Source organism: Petaurus breviceps, unplaced genomic scaffold (genome assembly GCF_028583685.1).
Source record: "Petaurus breviceps papuanus isolate PSGF00001 unplaced genomic scaffold, PetGlider_PUasm1.0 370, whole genome shotgun sequence".
Lineage (NCBI taxonomy): Eukaryota > Metazoa > Chordata > Mammalia > Diprotodontia > Petauridae > Petaurus > Petaurus breviceps.
The window spans coordinates 371,856-392,138 of record NW_027186297.1 but is presented as its reverse complement, the minus strand read 5'-3'; the positions used below and the strand labels follow the sequence as shown (position 1 = coordinate 392,138).

Sequence of the window (20,283 nt, the reverse complement as noted above, 5' to 3'; positions counted from 1 at the left end):
GGTCCTGTATTCCTATGGGAATCTATGCTACCCTTTACCTGAGGATTTAGCCTCTGAGATCTGAGAGTCCCTTCTGAGCCTTCTCTGACAGTCTTGATGGATGGGCTTTCACGTGCAGCCAGGGTCAACCCCGGGGTCAGTTCTACAAAATCTCCCTTTCCCCCTGGTCATTGCGCAGAATGAGGCCTGGGAGTCCTCTCTTTCGCACCTGGGTCCAAGGCCCTGGACCACATGTTAGCGTCTCTCAGCAAGCCTTGTCCCGGCCCCCGCGGTGCCTCGTCTTTGGACCCAGCGCACCCGGCCCGCACAAAGCACGCTGCCTAACTCTCGGGCCTTGGCTTTTTTCATCTACGGCACGTGGGGCGATGCTTCTCCAAGGTCAGCATGACACGTGGAGGGGCCTGGCAGGGTAGGCGCCCGGGGAGGGCAGCGGGGTCCGCTCCCTCCCCACCCTCGGGGGCCCCTGACATGGTGTTTCCTAATGGCTGCTCACAGGGCCCCCATCGGGGCGCTCTGCACCAGCAGGCAGCCTTCACCAAGGAGGGCTCAGCGACCGCGCTCTCTGCGGGACGTAGTGGGCATCTGCGGCGCGGCCCCTCCGCCGAGCGCCCGACACAGCCGGCGCTGGGCCTGCTGGAAGGCCAGCACGGCCTTCTCTTTTCTCCTAAAGAGGCTTCTCCTCCTTCCATCCCTCTTCTGGACTGGATCGCAGCCATTCGAGCGTCTGTTAAAGGGTGCGAAAGAACGAATAAACGAACGGGGGGCTGGAACGCAGCGCAGTGCGCCCAAGCTGGGAACGGGGGGGCGGGGCCTGCGCTAGGGGCGGGGCCTGCTCTAGAGGCGGGGCCTGCGTGAGAGAGGACGCCGGGGGCGGGGCCTGCGCTAGGGGCGGGGCCTGCTCTAGGGGCGGGGACTGCATGAGACAGGACGCCGGGGCGGAGCTTGCGTGTGAGAGGACGCCGGGGCGGAGCCTGCGCTAGGGGCGGGGCCTGCGTGAGAGAGGACGCCGGGGGCAGGGCGGGGCGTAGGGCGGTAGCGGCGTTACTCTCTGCTGTGCCAGGAGAAAGGAGAAAGGACCTCAGGTAGACAGCGCCGTGACTCTGAAGCCAGGAGCTCGGAGCAGCGAGGTAAGCGCTCCCGCTGACGGAGGCTACGGAAAGGGGCGGGGGCGGGGACCGTTGCGCGTGCGCGCGCATGGGCCCAGGCCCTTTTTGCGTCCCTAGCGTCCCCGCCCAGGGCGCCGGTCCCCCCCCCCCCCCCCACACACACACACCTGGTAGCCCCCTGGGGTGCTGTGTGTCCCAGTGCTGTCTTGTGCTAAGGCCCCAGGGCAGTGGATGGAGGGCCGCAGGGGGCATGTGGCCAGAGGCCGCTGCCTTTCAGGCCTGTGCTTTGTGCAGCCAGCCCCATTGGCCTGAGCCTCAGCCTAGGGAAGCACCTGGGCTGGGAGCCGGGGCTGCCCCCCCAGATGTAGGCAAGAAGGAGGGCCCCGGGAGCCATGCAAGACTTGCCTTTTATTCGAGTCTCCTCTCCGACCCCCCCCCCCCCCCTTTAACCCCCGGCTCCTCTGCACCAACCATTGCAAATGGCTTTTTTTGGGGGGGGGGCAGGGACAGGCTTGGGGGGGGGGTTCAGTGATGGGGCCAAGGTCACACCGCTAGTATGAGTCTGAGCTCAGAAAGACGGGTCTTCCCAGGCCACACGCTCTATCCCTGTGCACCAGAATGCAGAGGGACGTACGTACGAGGGGGTACAGGAGTGTGTGCCTCAGTTTCCTCATCTGTCCCGCTTCGCCTGCCTGGCGGAGCTGTTGCAGAGGTTAGATAACAGATGACCTTTCTATGCACTTTCCCAGCCGTGAACAGAACTCCAAAAGCTTTCTTCTGGGCAGCAGGGTGGTGCAGGGGACGGAGGCACAGGCCTGGAATCAGGAAGACTTGAGTTCAGATACAGCTCCAGATACTTCCTAGCTGTGTGACCCCGAGCAGGTCACTTAACCTTCTTTGCCTCAGTTTCCCCATCTGTCAAATGAACTGGAAAATCTTTACCAAGAAAAGCCAAAGCAGAGTTACAGAGAGTTAGACACAACTGAACAACAATAATGAAAGTTTTCTTGCCTTGGAACATAAATTGATTTGCTTTCTTGACTTGATAGATGACCTCTCCCGGTGAGCAGGAGCCCAAAGGCGTGTTTGAATGCCAGCTATGTGGCCTGACCGCACCATACAGCTATGTGGGGCAGAAACCTCCCAACGCCCGTACTGTTGTGTGAGTATCTGCCTTGGGGAATCTGTGTGAATGGCTGTACTACAGGGCAAGGCGAACGTCTTGCGCTTACATTTTCTGGACCTCTTCAGAGTCACGTTGGTCCTGGAGGGAGGTCCCGAGGTAAGACTTTAGCCCGTGCCTGGTGCTGAAATTCGGTGAGTCAGAAGCCAAGCTGGGAGGGAAATGAAGGTGGGGTACCTTGGACACCTTGGTGAGGGTGAAAGAGCCCAGAAGCTTTCTTAGACTTCAAGTCCTCAACCTCTTTGTCAAGCAGAAACACGGCAGACAAGAACAGCATTGGTTGGGAGGACAAGCTTGTTGTCAAAAGGTGAGGGATGAGGGAAAAGGAACTTCCCAAATTCTGTTGTCTCACAAAAAAGGTGATGAATGAGGGAAACGGAACTTCCCAAATTCTGTTGTCTCACAAAAAAGGTGATGGATGAGGGAAACGGAACATCCCAAATTCTGTTGTCTCACAAAAAACAGTGAAGGGAAAACTAACACGTTGAGAGTTTGACACAAGACCTAGTGAAAACCGCTAGTCAATTCAGCTGGAAGAAGGTCCGCCAAGAGGTACAAAGTGGGATAGCTTTGCTTCTTTGCATAGTGACTGATTGTAATGCTAATGGCATGTAAGATCTTCCTGCCCATTAATAGGCCTCAGGTGGAGACCATGAAGAGCGGCTGGCTCAGGGGAGGCTGGCTTGTGGGGAGGCTTTCACACCTCTTGTTACTTTATAATTAGGCTGTAGGGTTCTGATGCCCTCTGACCCTGAAGAGAGGTGTATGTATTCTGAAGTTAGCATTTGGTTTGGGGCTCACTCACTGGAAGAATGTAAGAGTGTTCTTGTGATCTGACCAGATGGGACCCTGGGTAGCCATTAAGGAGCCCCCCCACCTTTGAAAAACCCCAGTGTTGCTGCTTCTCTCTCTGGTAACCATATATGTATTGCCTTGGTCATACAATTGGGTCTGTTTGTTGATCTGTACTAATTTCTCTTGGTGTTTGTTTCTCTGCTTGCATTTTCTCTGTATTGGGTGCTGATTTTTCCCCTGAACTAGTGAATATGATTACAAAAGATTGTTGAGCCCTTGAACAGCTCTGCTTCCTAGTAAAGCAGATGTAGGCCCCTGTGCTGGCGGCCTCCTGGGGATGCCCATGTGCTTGCCGCCACACTGATGTTTCCGCTATCACAGCGAAGCTGCCACTTGCGGTTTGATGTGCAGAGTGAGTGGGGTCCTGAGGGCAGGAAGAGCACCCTGACCTGGCCAGGAGACAGACTGTACAAGAGGACTGGGCTCAAGAGTGGGAAAGTCCAGAAGAATTGAAACCACATGTAAGGTTTGTATCAAAACAAAAGAAGCAACAAAAAAGAGGCTGATCGCAGCTGCTTTTGAGCCGCTTACCTTCTTCCATCTCAGTAAGACCTTTGTGAGAATGGCCTAGGATGGCACGGAGGAGCCCCTGGATGAAATGTGAGAAGGGCCCAGGCAGGCTTTGATCATAGACTGCTGCAGTTACAGGACTGACCGAGGGCCCCGAGAATGGAAGATCCCATTGGATGGATTCTTTTGTTGCTTCAAAAAAAGAAAATCAAATGTAGATCAGCACAACAAGATGTGTCCTGTGTCTATAATAGTCAGACAAGACACCATACATAGCAGGTGCTATGGACTTCCTTGTTCTTTGATTCTCTAGTGGCCACATCAACAGGTGAGTTGTCAGGTGACGGCTACCCTTACAGAAGACATTGGGGTTGTCATGCAAGACGTCCTTGGTGAGGCCCAAACAGGAGAAAGGCACAGAGTCAGGAAGGATCTGGGTTCCAGTCCTGCCTTCAGTGCTAGTGACCATAGACAATCCACTCAACTTTCCTGCCCTTCAGGCTCTTCATTTATAAAATGGGGCTCATAGTGCCTACTGGCACCCCTTTTCACCCAGCAGTGCTGGCAGTTTGAGGAGCTTGCCAAATTGATAAAAACCAAGGAAGGGCTTGGATGATTATATTGCCTTTGCTACTTGATGACTTCCAGACTAACCCAGTGGGGAGATGTGAGATGCAGTAAGCCGGGTGGAAGATTATCCCCAAAGGAGGGGACCTGGGGAGCTGGGGCTACTGGGATCACCCCTGCCTGCCTTACCACTCAAGAAAAGGACTCCTAGGCACCCTTTGATTTGGGGCTCTCCAGACCGAAGAGGAGACACCTTGTTGTACCCCAGCTTTGCCCCGATTCCTGAATGCCTTGGATCTTTCTTTCAAGAAGCCAGTTTTGTTTTGTTTTTTTGCTTTTTGGAGGTCAATTGAGGTTAAATGACTTGCCCAAAGTCACACGGCTAGTAAGTGTGTCAAGTGTCTGAGGCTGGATTTGAACTCAGGTCCTCCTGACTCCAGGGCTCTATTCACTGCACCACCTAGCTGCCCCTGAAGCCAGTTATTCTTTTATTTATGTTTAGTCGGAGTAGGACACTGTATAGGTGTCCCTGTCTTCCCACCCCATTCTTCTCTTTCCTGGACTCAATACCCTCAGTTCCTAGGGGAGAGAGCCTGTTGCTTAGGAAGAAGTATGCAGTCCGAAGGCTTTCTACCTTGGTCTCCTTATCTCTGAAACGGGGAGAGTAATATTGGTATTGCTGATCTCATAGATTTGGGGGAGAAGACTTTGGAAGGCTAAAAGCTCTGGGGAAATGTGCATTAGCTAGTCCTTGTTGGGAATGTTGGCCTGGATGACCTTTGAGGTCTTCCACCTCTGACGTTCTGTAGCTTTGTGTGTTGGGCAGCCCCCAGAACAAGAGTACTTTTAGCTCGGGGGTTCTGTGACTTTGTGCCTTGGTCAGAGCTAGGGAGACCCTGCCCTTGAGAGCTGAGTCCATGAACTCAGAAACCTCATCCCTAGGATGTTTCCTTCCACAGGGCTTTGACAAGTGAGAGATGGCTTGTGTGTCCTTGATTTTCTCCAATCTGGGTCTCATTAGTCCAGATTGCAGTGCTGGCTGCAAACAGCCGTGTTGAAAGTCATCCCTAGATATGCTCTGGTTACAGGATGAAATATCAAACAAGACGGAGAGGCAGTGGGACCTGTCAGAAGAAATTTATGGGCCTCACTTTATTTTGTTTTGGTGGCCTGAACCCATGCCAGAGCTGTCCCTGAAGAGATAGGGGCTCCTTCAGCAGGGGAGCATTCTCCAGGGCCCCGAACTTTGGGAAACCACACAATCCCTGCTAGAGAGAGTGCTGGCTGGCCGTGGCTCCAGGGGTCCCTGCTGACACTGACAACTGGCACGCCCTAATAGAAGACCTTGCCTCAGAGCTAGTGACCAAATCCACATTCCTCTTGTTGCCCAAGTGGAAAAAGGCTTGTTTCCAAACTCTTCTTGTTCCACTGATGGTTTTGTGAACTTGACTGTGTGACCTGACCCAAGACCTTGAACTTCCCTGGGTCTCAGTTTTCCGATGTGTAAAATGAGGCCAGTCTCTGCCCTCTCTCCCTCATGGGGAGGGGGGAGGATGGAGAATATGAGTCAGAGTTTTCCTTTGAGTTTGTGGTTGGGGATCAGGAGGTCTGGGTTATGTTCTAGCAACACCATGTGCTGGGTGTGTGACCTTGGGCTGGGGAGGGCACATATCCATTCTTTGTGCCCCCTTTCTCCTCTCTGGTCCTCAGTTTCTTCATCTGTGAAATGGGGGTGAGGCTCCCATAAGCTGAGGCAGACAGAGCACTCGGTGGCCGTGGGGAGCTGGTGTTTTTGTGGTACTTGGAGCTTGGCAGAGGACTGTACTCTCTCATGGGAGCCATCAGTGAAGACCCTGAGCCTCCCCCCCCCCCCCCCCCAGGGCCAGCCCTCTGCCCAGGAGGTGAGGGTGTGAGAGAAAGGATGTGTGCTCACCCCACTTGGATGAGCTGCATTTTAGCTAAAGTCCCTCGAAAAAAACCTTTTCTTGGGAACATCACAACCGCTGCCCTGCCTTTTGTAAGTCCTCTGGAATTTCAGTTCATGGGGCAGACAGCCCCCAGAGCCCCTGAGAGAGATTGGGAGCCATAGTGGTCTTGGTGCTGGGAGACAGGTGTGAGTCATACTCATTTTTTAAAAGCTCCCCCAGTTTTCAGGGATTGATTTTTCTGCCTCCCACTTTCCCAGAAGCAGAGTCAAACAAAGCAAGTTTCCATTTTGGCCCTGCCCAGAAACCTGCATATTTGGGCGTGACATCTCTGGCTTCTGCCATCCAGGCTCATCACTGTATACATAGTGTTCTTCTCACTCACCTCCCACTCCCCTCCTTCTGCATCTGCTCAGACAAGTCTTCCCCGGTTTCTCTGACAACACAGTGGTATTCCTTCCCATTCATATATAGTCACCAAGGGATGGGCACCCCAGCATTTTTTTAAGCCTATTTTTTTTTAAACATGTAGGGCCTTTCTCCCTTTCTTTTATTCTCGGTTCAAGGCTTATGCAGTGCATTCTGAGAGGTGGCTGTGGATGCTGACCCAAGTAAACAGAAACATGCAGAATACTCCTTGGGTGGCCTTTGCTGTCTTCTTTGGAGTGGGGGAGGGAGTGCTGGCCCCAGCTGCCCTTACCTGGCATTTCAGATGGCTGGATTGTGTGGCCTTACTCAGAATCCTTTGGGATGACCGTCTGGTGGTCTGAGAAGGGGAGCCCCTCACGGCCTGGGTGTGTTCTGTGCCTCTGCTCTGCTGGGTCACAGACAGACATTCTGCTTGGGGGCAGGCTGCTGGCCTCCAGGTTACTGAAGGGTGCTTCACCTGTATCGCCTCCTGCCACCACAAGGTGGCGCTCCAGGGAGCATGCTGGCTTGGAGGCAGGGACACTGGTACCACTCTGGCCTTGGGTGCTGCCCAGCTGGGGGCCTGCTGGGCCTCAGTTTCCTCATCTGTGGTTGGGGATGGTAATAGCACTGCTTCTTGGGGTTGAGTGTCTCCAATGTGCTCTGCAAACCTTGAAGTTCATCACTGTCTGGGCTGAGCCTTGTGCCAGCCTGAGTGATAGATGCCATCGTTGTTCCCATTTCACAGATGAGGGGACTTGCCTGGAGCCAGGTCCACAGCTTAGGGGATGATCTGTCTTCCGTTTGATCAGAGGTCAGCTACAGGTCTGTGCTCTCTTGATTTGGGCCACATCCCCTCTGGGCTTGGTTACTCCTTTGATGGTCCCTTCTCTTCTCACTTATTGGGTTGGGGGTGCAGTGGAGATTAAGCCCGCACCCCTTGGGAGATAGATGCAGGCCTGGGCTGCAGGTGGCCTGAAGCTGTAGAGGCCTTGGTTTGTGATCTGGTGTGGCCTTATTTATTTGCTTCCAAGCTGGGCAGTGGCTTGGGGGGCTGTGGGGAGCCCAGATCTGTATGTGGGAGGGGCTTTGTTGGCGACCTGAGCTCTAAGCCCACTGGCAATGGTGGCCTCTTCTCCCTGCAGCTCCTCCATCCAGCCCAGTGGGAACCTCCCCCCACTGGGTCTCCCTGATAACCAGGGTGCTCCTGTGAGGTTTACTGGTGGAGCCCAGCGCTGTTGGTGCTGCTAGTACCATGGTGGTAGTGTACAGTGCTTGGTGGGGGTGTGGCATGAAAATGTAGCGTAGAGAGGGAGGGAGGCCCATGAGGACAGTGTGACTGGGGGGGAGGTGCCTAATGGCCAAAGTGGTCCGAAGGGCAGGGAGCTTCCCGGGAAGGCCGAGGCTGGGTGAGTGCACCTCCTCTGGGGCTTTGAGCACTTTGGCAGGACGGCGGCCCTCCTTCTGAAGTGGGGATGGTAGAGCAATGGGCCGGGAGGGGGAGGAGGAGGATCTGGGTTTGAATCCTTCCTCTGCTTCTTCCTGCTCAACTTTGAGTTTCCATGTTCCTCAGTAAGGGGGCTGGAAACCTCAATTCAGCTTGGGTGAGGAGTCTCCATTGGTCGCTGGACCTTTGAGGAGGAAGCCCCCAGCCTCATGTACATTGACCTCTGGGAACCCCAGACCTGGTGGTCAATGCCCAGGATTCTCCCCTTGTAGACTCCTGGAGGAATGCTTTGTGCTGAAGGACCCTTTCACCTCTGACAAAGACAAATTCCTGATCCTGGGCTCCTGGTGTAGCCTCTGCAGCAAGCTGGTGTGTGTGGGCCCGGTAAGTAGCATGTCACTGGGGGCTTGGGGAGTGGGGGGGGGGGGGGGGGCAGCACACAGCAGGGGGCCGGGTGGGGGACCCAGGGGGGCTGGGGTGAGGAGGAGAGCAGGCCCAGATTCCCTAATGAGAATTGCCCTTCCCCACAAAGGATTTGGGACAGGGAGAAGGACATCTTTGGGTCTCAGTTTGTCAGGGTAGGCATAGGACCAGGGGGTGATGTGATTGGGAGTTTTGAGCTCAACAGAAAGTCCAAGCTAATGGAGCTGTCTGAGGCTTGCAAATGGGAAGGGCCTTGGAGGTCCTTGTGGGTCACTGAGGAGGAGCTTGAGGCCCCAGGAAGACCCGGGAGGCAGGAACAACTCTAGGCCTCCTGGTCTCCCAGGGGTGATGATCTTGTTTGGGGGACAGACCCCCTCCACTCCTCCCTCCTGTCTGCTGTCCTGGGTGCTGACGAGGCTTAGAAGTGAGCTGGGTGGGAGGAAGCTGGCTAAACGATGGGTGGACACTCTTGTTTCTTGGAGCCACAGAGGCCTCCCCAGGGCCCTCAGAGGGAGAGGTCACTTGGAGGAGACAGAGGAGGGCAAGGCACGAGCGGAGCCCAGCTGGAGACAGTGCAGAAGCCTGTTCCACTTGTCCCCTTATGCAGCCGAAGCCACCGTTTGTTTGACGTGGCAGGCTCTGGGGAACCTTGCAGAAAACGTGTGCACAATCAGGGGATCCGATTGGTTTGATGTTTACAGGGACGAGGTGACCCTGCATAGGTATGGGAGTCATTTCTGAATCTGCTGGCTGGCAACAGTTGGGCTACAGATCGTGCCATGAAGCTGTTAAGTCTGGCGGGATTTGAACCCAGCTATTGACCCCCGTTCCCAGGCTCTCCCATTCCTGACAGCAGGCGGTCCCTATTAGAGCCACTTAGGACGAGGCCAGAAATTAGGGAAAGTAGATACGGGTGAGGTACATGTCCTGGTCAAGAAGGCCTGGGGCTGGGCTTCCCTCCAGCCAGGCTGAAGACTTCCTAGATCAAAACCAGGAAGGACACTTCAATGTGAAGGATGAGAAGGGCCCAGCAGCCCTTGGGGATCCTTCCCCACCATCAGCTCCCATGGCTGGCCTGTGTCTGTGGCAGGGAAAGGGAACTCCAGTGCGAGGGAGGCAGGTGAGATGGGGGCCTATAGCTGCAGGGCTTGGGAGTGAGGACGAGGAGAAGCCTTCTTCCTCGAGGAGGGGTCTCTGCTGCTGACCCTCTCGAGCGCCATTCCTTCCTTGTGTCCATGCGTCTTTCTCCACCAATGCCTCGGCTCACCCGGTCCGGGCCCGGGGCTTCCTGCCTCTCTGCTGCACTCATCCCAGTGCCCTTTGCCAGCTGTCTCCCTAACTCCTTTGGTCCTCTCGTTTTTGCCCCAGCTACCCTGGGAATGTGTCTTTGCGGCCCCCTTGTCAGCGGTAACCACCTTGTGTCTGGTCTCAGCCTGTGGAGGCCTGTCCTGCCTGCTTCCTTGGTGCCACCTCCTCACCCCAGCTCCTGATGTTGGGGTCCCCAGGCCCCTTCTCCTTCCTTTCCTCATACTCAGGGCCACCGCTGCAGAAGGCTTTTTTTTTTTTTTTTCTTTTGGGGGGGGAATTGGGTTAAATGACTTGCCCAAGGTCACATGGCTAGTGTTCGTGTTAAGTGTCTGAGGCCAAATTTGAACTCAGGTCCTCCTGACTCCAGGGCTGGTGCTCTATTCATTGTACCACCTAGCCGCCCCAATGCAGAAGACTCTTTGGGAGCCCCCGACCTTCCTGTCCCCTGGACCCTGCTCTGCTTCAGACTTGAGAGGACCTTAGTGGTCCCCTCTAGGCCGACCCCTCCCCTCCTCTTATAGGGGGAGGATGGCCAGCTTGTCGGCTCGCTGGATCGGAAGCCAGGTGCTCTGAGTGGTCCTTGCTGGTGGCCGGGGAGGCTCTGAACCCAGGATGCTTTTCTGGCATGGGCTCCCAAGGCCCCCTGCTGCTGCTGAGTGATCCTCCAGGACCCTTGCCATACAGCCGTGGCCATGTTCTGAGTTCACACAGGTCCTTTCTCCCACTAACTGAGATTCTGAGTCTTTTGCTCAGCATTTGGAGCCCTTGGCAGGCTGCTGCTGCCCTCCTGGACGGTCTTTCTCATTGACTTTCCTTCATGCCCTGATCCTCTTGCCCCTACACTGGGCCTGGTCGCCTCCCCAGCCATTCTTTTAAGATGCTCCTCCCTGACCCTTCTCACTTTGGCCTTCCTCTGTGAAGTTGGCTATTTTAGTTATTGACTTTGTCTCCTCTCTCTTCCAGAGGAGGGTGCTTTGTGAGAACATGTAGGGATCCTGGCCTCCCCCAGGGTGAGCCCTGGGCTCTGCACACATTTGTGAATTTGGACTGAGAAACCTGCTTCTCCAGGGCCAGACCTCCTCCCCACTGAGCCAGGGGAGAAGCACAGGCTCTCAGTCAATCTGTCTGTCTGTCATCACCTACTTCTCCCAGGCATTTGAACTAGTGCCAGGAGGTAGCCAGAGGAAATTTAAACCATTAGACCTGGGCCTTCAAGGTGAAAAGGAGACATGCCCTTCTGATTTAGACCAGCAACGATGGAGCCGGCTACCCAAGTGATAAGACTGGGAAACTGGGGGTGGGGGTAGAATGTGGGAGAAAAAGGAAGGGCTCCCTGGGCAGGGTTCCGTGCCCACGTTGTGGGCAGAAGGTGCTGGGGGGTAGGGGGCACGATTCTGTAATCCAGAATGCTGCTGTGAAATTCTGAAGGCTGAAATAGAACGATGTGGCAAGCAAATTGCGGGGGAGCTGCCCCTCACTTGGCATAACTACCCAGAAAGCCACTGAGTCGAGGTGGGAGGCCAAATAAGGAGAATTCAGCAGAGGATAGGGCCAGGATGAGCTGAAAGTGCACAGACTAACCAGAGGGGCCTGGAAAAGGGATTTGGGTGGAAGGGGAGATCAGAGAAAGGACAGGCCCATTGTGTAGGGTAGGTGAGGCAGAAACAGTGTGTGACTCGGGAGGGGCACCACCAGTGACCATGGGGCTGTGCTCGAGGCCCCTGATGATCTGTAATGACTTCAGGGGGTGAATGGGAGGAGATGGTTCCCTGGCCACATAGTAATTGTGGAGAACTGCATCAGTGCCATGAGCCTGGAAAGGGTCCCCCCCCAACCCCCAGAGAGAGGTTATATGTAGTAGGGGTAAGTGGATTTGGAATGTGGTCGTGGGTACTTGGCCAGAGATTGGACGTGAGGGGTAAGGATGGGTGAGGAGTTGAGGGCCACTCCCAGGTTGTGACTGGGGGACTGGGAGGGTGGGAAGGATTTAGGGGAAAAGAAGAGGCTCTCTGTTTGGGTGCCTGTTGGATGGCCAGCTTGAGCTGTGAGACTGGAGTCCAGGTTAGGGCTGCCGGAAGAGCGGTCTGAGTCATGGGCACAGCAGTGACCATGGGAGCCGAGGAGGGCCCCAAGGAAAGCAGGGCCTGGGAGTGTGCCCTGGGCAGTGCCCGGGAAGTGTGCTGACACAGCTGCCTCCAAGAAGCTGGAGAAGGAGCAGTCAGATGAGAGAACCAAGAGGGACAGTGTCAAGAAGCCCAGAGAGGAGAAGAGGGCGATGGGCTGAGTGACGCCTGCGGCATTGGGCAGAGGCCACACTCTGGTCACGGGGAGATTGTAGGAGACTTTGACCAATCAGAGGAAGCCAGACCGCAGAGAGCTGAGAATTGGGAGAGGAAAGGAAATCGAGGCGCCAGTCATGGATGGCCTTCCCAAGGAATTTAGTCAGAAGAGGGAGAAAAGATACACAGGGCAGCTAGGTGGCACTGGCCCTGGAATCAGGAGGACCTGAGTTCAAATCTGGCCTCAGACACAACACTAGCCATGTGACTTTGGGCCAGTCACTTAAGCCCAATTGCCTTACCTTCCCCTTCCAAAAATAAAATATTAAAAAAAAAAAAAGATGCAGGATGATAGTGGGGATCAAGAGGGGTTTTTTGAGGATGGGGGAGACATTTTTGGTAGGAAGGAAGGAGCCAGTGGAGAGGGAGAGATTGAAGACTAGCGAGGGAGGGCCTGACGGGGGCATTCTGATCTGTTGGAGGAGAGAGGCCTGAGGGGATCGCTGGACATGTCGGTCAGGGGGAAGGTCACTTCTTCATGGGGAAGAGTGAAGGAGGAGCTGGTGGCAGAGGGAGTGCAGCGAGGTTAGATGAGGAAGCGAATGGCCTCCTTTTTCTGTAAAACACGGGGCAGAATTCTCAGCTGAGGGAGCAGGGCTGGGGAGGGAGGTGCTACTCTTGGGTAGAGGATGCAGGCAGCAGGCTTCCTGATTTTCTCCACCTGCCTTTGCAGCATGTTTGTGGGAGTTAAGGCACAGGACTCCATGAGGGATCTGGGGCGGAGGCTTCCCTGCACAGTCAGTGATACGATTAGGGGGTGAGGGACTCGAGAAAAGGAGACGGCTTGGGACATAGGTCATGGTGTGGGCCTGGGGGCAGAGGGAGTCCTGGAATGATGGTAGATGGTGGATGTGGACCACTTGTGGCTGGCTAGATCTTTGTGTGTGGCTGAGGTGGGCTCTGTCCCCTAGCACCTGGCAGCCATTGGGAAGGACAGGAGGGCTGGGAGCCAGGTACCAGGCCCATTGAGGAAGGAAGGGGGGTGTCCTGGACGTCGTGAGACAGCAGGCACCAGGCTTCTGATTGGGTGATGAATAGGATAGAGGCGACAGACCAGCCTGGGGAGCAGGGCCCTCAGAGGGTGGCCTGCCCTTGCCCTGGGATGCTCAGCATCTTCCTCCTTGGCTGAAGGCAAAGAGGGGGGGTGCCCGCCAGATCTGACCATGAGACAGAACTGGTTGGAGTCTGGAGCCCACTTGGGGACAGGATTCAGAGTAATCGATTGCCACAGGCTAGACCTGGGCACTGAGCCTTAGCAGGGACAGCAAACAGGGCTGTGTCTAGGCCTACGCCAGATGTGCTTCTAGAAACAGATCCGGGAGTCAGAGTGGATGGACTGCAAGCTCTGTCTGAGTCAGAAGAGTGATTGGGCAGGCAGGAAAATCAGTGTCATCCTGGGCCCCCTGACAAAGACTGGATGGTCAGGACCAAGGCGGTAAGGGGCCTGCTGCCCTCTGCCACAGTCACAACACCTGGGGAAAGACAAACTTCATTTCTTCTGGATCAGCCCTCCTGCAGAAGGGAGGCCACCAGGGCCACGAGAGGACATCAGACTAAACAAAAATCAGTGGCTGGAAGAACCTAGGCGTCAGTAGCCCGGGGTGGGCGGGTCTGGGGCCACGTGGTTGCAATTTTCACATTGGTGGGATCCCCAAAGATCAACTGTGGGAGGAAGTGATCAGGTTTTCCTTTAGGTTTGAGGAAATTTTCAGGGGGAGACTTTGAGTGCTGGCCAGGTGTCATAGGGGAAGGTGCCTGCCAGTGAGAAACCCCTGGGAGTCACTGGGGGCCCCTTTGGGGTGGAGGCTCTGAAATGGACAGGTTCCCTTGTTTCCTGAGGATTGGTCAGGGGTAGGTGGGCAGGGCATGCTGGTAAGAGTGCTCAACTCTATTCTTCTCTCTCACAGAGCTTTAGGGAGGGATAAACCCAGGGGAAAAGGCCTTCAGTATCAGCTAATGGGGGATAAAACCCCCTGACACTCACCTTTTCTTTTTTTTTTTTTTTTTGAGGAGGGAAGGCAAGGCATTTGGGTTAAGTGACTTACCTAAGGTCACACAGCTAGTAAGTGTCAAGTGTCTGAGACTGGATTTGAACTCAAGTCCTTCTGACTCCGGGGCTGATGCTCCATTCACTGCATCCCCTAGCTGCCCCCCCCTTTTGGAGGGGGGAAGACAAGGCAGTTGGGGTTAAGTGACCTGCCCAGGGTCACACAGCTAGTACGTGTCCATCCAGTGGACCATCAGAAGCCGGGGTCGGACCAGTAGCTGTTTGTTAACGTCTCTGATTGTTGATCGTGGGTATGAGGGGCTGCAGATTTCTTCCCTTTGCTCCTCTAGCAGTGTAGAACAGAGAAAAGGGCAGCCTGCAAGCTGGGGAGCTGGGCAGGGCCACGGGGGGCCAGGCTGTGATGGTGCCTCTGCTGTCTGGGCTGGCCGGAGAGTGTCCTCAGCCAGGAGCTGTCCAGCTTCCAGCCCACCTTGTTCTTCCCAGTGCACGGAAGCTCTTCCTGAACTAGCCGGACCGTAGCTTTGGGCCTCCCCTACCTTCTTCAGATGCGTGTGCTGTGTCCTCTGGCAGCATTTTCAGTCTTTACTCCTTGGCTCAGTTTGTCACCGTCCCTCAGAATTGGAGAGTGTGGAATTTGGAGCCAGAGAGCCTGAGTGCCGCTGCTCATCTGTGGTGCTTTGGGCAAGTCACTGGCCTTTCTGGGCCTGTTTACTCATCTCTAGAATGAGACTGGGTTTGACCAGAGGTTTTTCACCTGAGGCCCATGGAGGTCTCTGGATAGATTTCCAGGCATCTGTGAAGTCGGATGAGAAAAATTCTGTTTTTGTTTTTATTTCCCTCTAACTGACTTTGAGCATCTCCTTAATTAAACACATGATGCTGAAGAGTCCCTGGGCTTCACCACGCTGACCATCAAGGGCTCCAGAATACAAACAGGGTGAGAACCCTGGAGTCAGTGACCTAGAAGGGCCCGCTCTCTAGCTTTGAATCCCAGGGACCTGGGAGTTAGGATGGCCATGTGGGAGAGTGGAGAGTGCCAGAGGCTAGAGCGTCCCAGGGCCTGGGATGGAAGAGAGAGCTCTGCTCTTATGGCCTTTGGAGGAAACCAAGGCAGGCTGACAGCCCCTAGAACACAGTCCTTGTCCTTGCAGACAGGGACCACGTGGTCCTTTGCTTCTAACCGCCTGCAGCAGGGGTGCAGTGGCAGCGGCGGCAACAGTAACTTGTGGTCCTGTGGCCCATCATGCCATTTCAGGTTCTCCTGGACCTCCTGCAGTTCCGCTTGGTCTTGGCCTCTGTCCCAGAGAAAGAGGAGATGGGGCTTGGGAGAGGGCTGGGGAGGGCAGTGGTGACAAGTGTCAGGTGAGGGGAGGAAGGGAGAGGAGCCGGGCTGGCCTGCTGGGCCAAGACAGCTGCCCCTGTGGTTCCTGAGGGGTTAATGACTATGACAGCAGCCCTTGAAGAAGTCTGTGGCAATCTCACCTTTCTCTTCCATTTCAGGAGTGCAGCTTATTCTACTCGAGAAGATTTTGCCTCCCCTGTGTTCGTGAGAATCTCAGTGCTTTCCCTCAGGAGATACGGCAAGATGTGGAGAAGAGGCAGGCTGTCCCCAAAGGTGCCTCTAAGAAGCTTGCCTCGAGGACCTGATGGGGAGATTCTGCCAAGAACAGAGGCTCTGGCTGCCCTGGCTGTTGTAGCACTTTTTTTCCATTTGTTCCTGTGAACAGAAAACCTGAGAGGACCTTCCATTGGCCATCATTGTGGCTTCTAAAGGGGGCTGGAGGTGTCCAGGTGGCCAAGCTCCCCTTATTACAGGATGTCTCTCATATTGCTGCGATCAGCTTCCAACTCTGGAAACCAATCGGGATTCTGGCTTCAGTTGATCTGAGCAGGTCTAAGCCAGAGGCTTCTTTGCAGATCAGTTGGGCCCAAAGGTGCTACATGGTGCCAGTGAGCAAGGCCCCTCTGAACAGGGGAGCCCAGGACAATCCTCACCTTGGCAGCCATCCACAGAGAGAAGAAGGGTGAAGCAGATGACAGCAACAGGAGAGCCTGGCCTTTGGCCAGAGGCCCACCACCTCCTCTTCTGGCAGGGGAGGCAAGCACAGGCTTTGTCCACCAACTGTAGGCCCGGGCCTCCTGCAGCCAGCCTCTTTTCCCTTCGTACCCGTGCTGGGGAATCTCATTTGCCTCTCAGCAGTGGTGGGTAGAAGCTGTCCAGAGTGCTGTCCATCATGGCGCCACTTTCTGTGATGGACTGCATGTTATTCCCATTTTCATTCATCTGGCTTTTTCAGGCCCAGTAGCAATCTAAGTGAGAAACATGCTAGGGAGGGCACACCAGAAAGGTACCAGGGACTCTCCACAACCACTGCATTCCATCTTCTCCTCTTCTAGGTCAGGGCCAGGCCCATTGACAGGGACCTCAGCAAGGGCAGGGGCTGGGGATCGATTCACAAGGCCTTTGTGGATCGGATGTCTTTGGTTTACTAAGAAGTTTATCTGACCTATTTTAAAATGGCCCCATTTTAAAAAGTTAGAAGCACCAGATTTAATTCTAATATTGTGTTGTTATCCCAAGTGCCTTGTGCAGGCTGCCTGAGTTAAGGGAACGTGGCCACTCACCAGGGAAGGAGAGCCAGCTCTCAGTCTAGTCTCTGTCCAGTAGGTGGTGGTTAGCAAGGAAGGCCTGTGGTGTAAGAAGAGTCTCCCTTCACACAGGGAACCAGCCACTGTGATCCAGGGGCAGCATTCCATTCCATCAAATGAACCAGTCACTAATAACCCACCAAATGACTTTTAAAAATAGTTTATTCTTTTAAAAACCATTTAAGGCAAACTGTACCTTGAAATTAGCTTTTTACATTCATCAGTCTTACAGTAGGACATCCCAAGAACATAAGTTCCTACAAAGTCAAGCTAGAAATCATTAGTGGATACTCTCAGTTCAGTCCCTTCTTAGTGAATGAAAGTTCATAACAAAAGATGAAAAATCAAAAATGGCTCTAGACTTGTTTCTACTCTGCCACACAGGAGGCACCCCTGTTCCATTCCTGGGAATAGAAAAAGGCCATCTCTCCTCCCTTCTCCAAGTGTCAAACAGCAGCTTGGCAGTCAGGCCTTTCCTGTTTCCTGAGGTCCTTGAGCATCTCATTTCAGCCCTGTTCTAGCCTGGTCCTGCTGTCATCCAAGAACACTAGAGATATTCACCTGAGTTAGTGGGGTTATACAGGAAGGCTCATCAGTAGCTGCTCCTTGTGAATTCTCCCTGTTTAGTAGTGTTATGAATGAATAGCCTTCACCAAGCTTGGTGACATTTTCAGGGCAGTAAAGGCACCTAAGAAGTTTTTGAGATAAACACAGACACACCAAAAAACAAAATCGAATACTGCACTCTGGATATTGGCGGTTTCTGCCCAGGTCCAGTGAGACCCTCCCTCTTGGAGGTCCTGGCTTAGTGGAAAAGAAGAGAGACATGGACGTTTTTATGAGTCAGTAGAAGGAAGGGCCATGACACCAGGGGGCACACACTGCCTTTAGCAACATGGCACTGTGAGCCAAGAACTTGATGGATCTCAGGAGTGGTGCCTGTGGTCCCAGTTCTGTGACCTTCCCTCTTAATGACTGAGCACAGAGACATAAGTGAACCAGCCTTCACAGGTGACAGCTTTCTTTGGTAAGAACACGTGATAATTAACAGCAGCAGGGAGAGAGAGAGAGAGAGAGAGAGAGAGAGAGAGAGAGAGAGAGAGAGAGAAGAGGGGGGGGGGGGGGGGGGGGGGGGGGAGGAGAGGAGAGGGGAGGAGGGAGAGCCCTTCCTTAGATGTGTCTGGGTCACCTTTGTTAGACAGCGCTTAGTGAAGTGAGGCTTTGTTGTTCATCTGATTGAGAGAAAGAACAGCTAATTTGTGCCAGCTGGTGAGTGGACCTGGCAGGTCCTGCCCTGGTTAGTTGGCCAGTAAACATTGATTACACATCTACTATGCACCAGGCACTTCAGTTAATGTGACAGACTAAGGGGAAAATAAACCTTGGGTAACTAAGTAGACATGAAATGTTCCCCAGTAAAGGTCTTATTTCCAAGATGTATAAGGAGCTGACTCAAATTTAGAAGAATTCAAGAGGTAATTCCCAATTGATAGGTGGCTGAATGGATATGATCATAAGGGAAGAAATGTGAGCTTTCATAGCCATGTGAAAAAATGTTTCAGATCACTGATGGTTAGAGAAATGTACCTTAAAGGGTCTTCCTTACATCCATAAGATTGGCAAAGTTGACAAAGGAGCAGAACGGCCAATTTTCAAGTTGTGGAAAACAGGTCCAGTGGTGCCCTGTTGGTGGAGAATGGTCCAGCCATTCTGGAAAGCAATTTAGAACAGTGCCTAAAAAGTCACTATAAATGCATATCCTTTGGCCCAGCAGTAATACCCTTACTTGGCTTATAATTCAGAGAGATACAGAAAAGAAGAGTTAGAAATCATCAATTGGGGAGCACCTGAGCAAATTATGGCATATGAATGTAATGGAATACTCTTGTGTGTCAAGAAATGAAAAAGATGGCTTCAGAGAAACCCAGGAAGACTCTTCAGAACTGATTGAGGGGAAAGTGATCAGAACCAGAATGTACAGTAACGACATTATAAAGATAAACAACTTTGAGAGACTGAGGATCTTGGGTCAATGCAATGGCCAACCACAATTCTAAAGGACCAAGGTTGAGACTTGCTGCTTACCTCCTGGTAGATTGGGAATGGAATCTATGCATAATGAGACAAACGTTTTTAGACCTGACCAATGTGGGGATATGTTTTACTTGACTGCATATTTGTTACAAGGGTTTTGTTTTTTCCTTTTTTTCCCCACTGGGGGAGAAAGGGAGGTGAAGAGAGAAAATTAATGCCTGTTAATTAAAAAAAAAAAAGATTTAATTAAAAAAGAAATGACATGGCTTTTAAATCAAAATTACCAGAACTTTGTTTTGTTTCACCTACTTTGTATTTCTGATCTGCCAGAAAACCATGCACCTTATTGACATTGTAAGAATTCACAGAAGACACAGATTTAAAAGCCTATCATGTATATCACAGATGTTACTTTGGCTGATTAAAGTACTTTTGCATCATGGGATTTGTAAAGTGACCCAAATGTTATTCTAGTAATGTAGTGTCCTGACAGATGGATTTCCCATTACAAGGATGTGGAAAGAGCCTGGGAGACAGCTCCCGGCATCAGCCTGGAAGGGAACCCTGAAGGGCTGCAGACTGAGCAGTTGCCTAAGTGAAGCCTTTGTCTGTCTGTTCATTCATTCAGCCATAATGCATACATTCATGTGGACACTCCAAGGCACTCACTATTTTCCCTGCCCTGGGCACTGCTGCCATTTTCAAAAGAGAAATTACCTTTGAAATGATCAATAGAAGCTTGCCCTGAGTGCTTCAGAACTGGGCTCAAGCCCTCTCGCCACTGGTTTGTGTGGGGAAGGTGAACAGCCCTTACCTGAGTGATGGGGTCTTGGGCCTGGAGACCCCAGGTCTTCTCAGAGGGTTGCCAAGGCTTGGCGTTCCCTGCATCTCGGCCCTAGTCTTTCAAGGCACATTAAAGATGGGGGCAGAAAGGATGGGGAGCAGAGCGCCTCTCCCTTCACCCCTTCACAGGAGTCAGTGCTGACGGGACATATCTTTTTGGAGGTGTTTGGGTTTCATTTCACACAGTGGGACAAACATAACCTTCCTCTTTCTGGCAGGTATGAACCTGTGGATGTCATTGTTAAGGCTGGGGGATGATTAACCGTGGACTTTGAAGGCACTCACTAGTGTTCCAGGTTTCAGTGGGGCAACCTCCCTGGCCTCAGTTTCCTCATCTGTAAAATGAGTTTGGACCAGCTGATCTGTAATGTTGCTTCCAGCTTGAATCTTTCTGGAACAGCGTTGGTATCATTCTTTCCATGGACTCCCTCTCCCACACACATCTTGAGTCGTTCCTCATTTGTTTCTGAGCTGCTATTATGAGGCATCCCTGGTTTGAGACATCTCCCAGTCTTGCAGGATGGAGACCTTGCTTCATTGGCACGATTTGCTCACAACTCTTCTATGGGCCGAGCAGCATGAGTGCCGTTGCCCAGTTGCTAGGTGGGAAAGCCCGAGCCCCTTGCTGGTGTGGATGGCTGCCCATCCTGCATTCCTGGTACAGTTTCTCACTAGTGA

General features: G+C 53.2%; 2 protein-coding genes across 3 annotated transcripts; one reads left to right on the top strand and one right to left on the bottom strand.

Annotated features, from left to right (window-relative positions):
• Positions 1-344: 344 nt before the first annotated feature.
• LOC138169748 (uncharacterized protein C10orf95-like) lies at positions 345-1,196 on the bottom strand. The gene has a single exon (XM_069099322.1). It carries the CDS (start codon positions 1,194-1,196, stop codon positions 345-347), a length of 852 nt encoding a protein of 283 aa, XP_068955423.1.
• Positions 957-19,202, top strand: CDPF1 (cysteine rich DPF motif domain containing 1). Of its 2 annotated transcripts, none has more exons than XM_069099312.1 (4): positions 957-1,127; positions 2,156-2,268; positions 8,274-8,385; positions 15,580-19,202. In XM_069099312.1, exons 2-4 carry the CDS (start codon positions 2,156-2,158, stop codon positions 15,724-15,726), a joined length of 372 nt encoding a protein of 123 aa, XP_068955413.1. In that variant the 5' UTR covers positions 957-1,127; the 3' UTR covers positions 15,727-19,202. The 2 variants fall into 2 exon arrangements, with proteins under 2 accessions (XP_068955413.1, XP_068955412.1); XM_069099311.1 differs by lacking the exon at positions 957-1,127 and adding an exon at positions 1,272-1,818.
• The last annotated feature ends 1,081 nt before the right edge of the window (positions 19,203-20,283 follow it).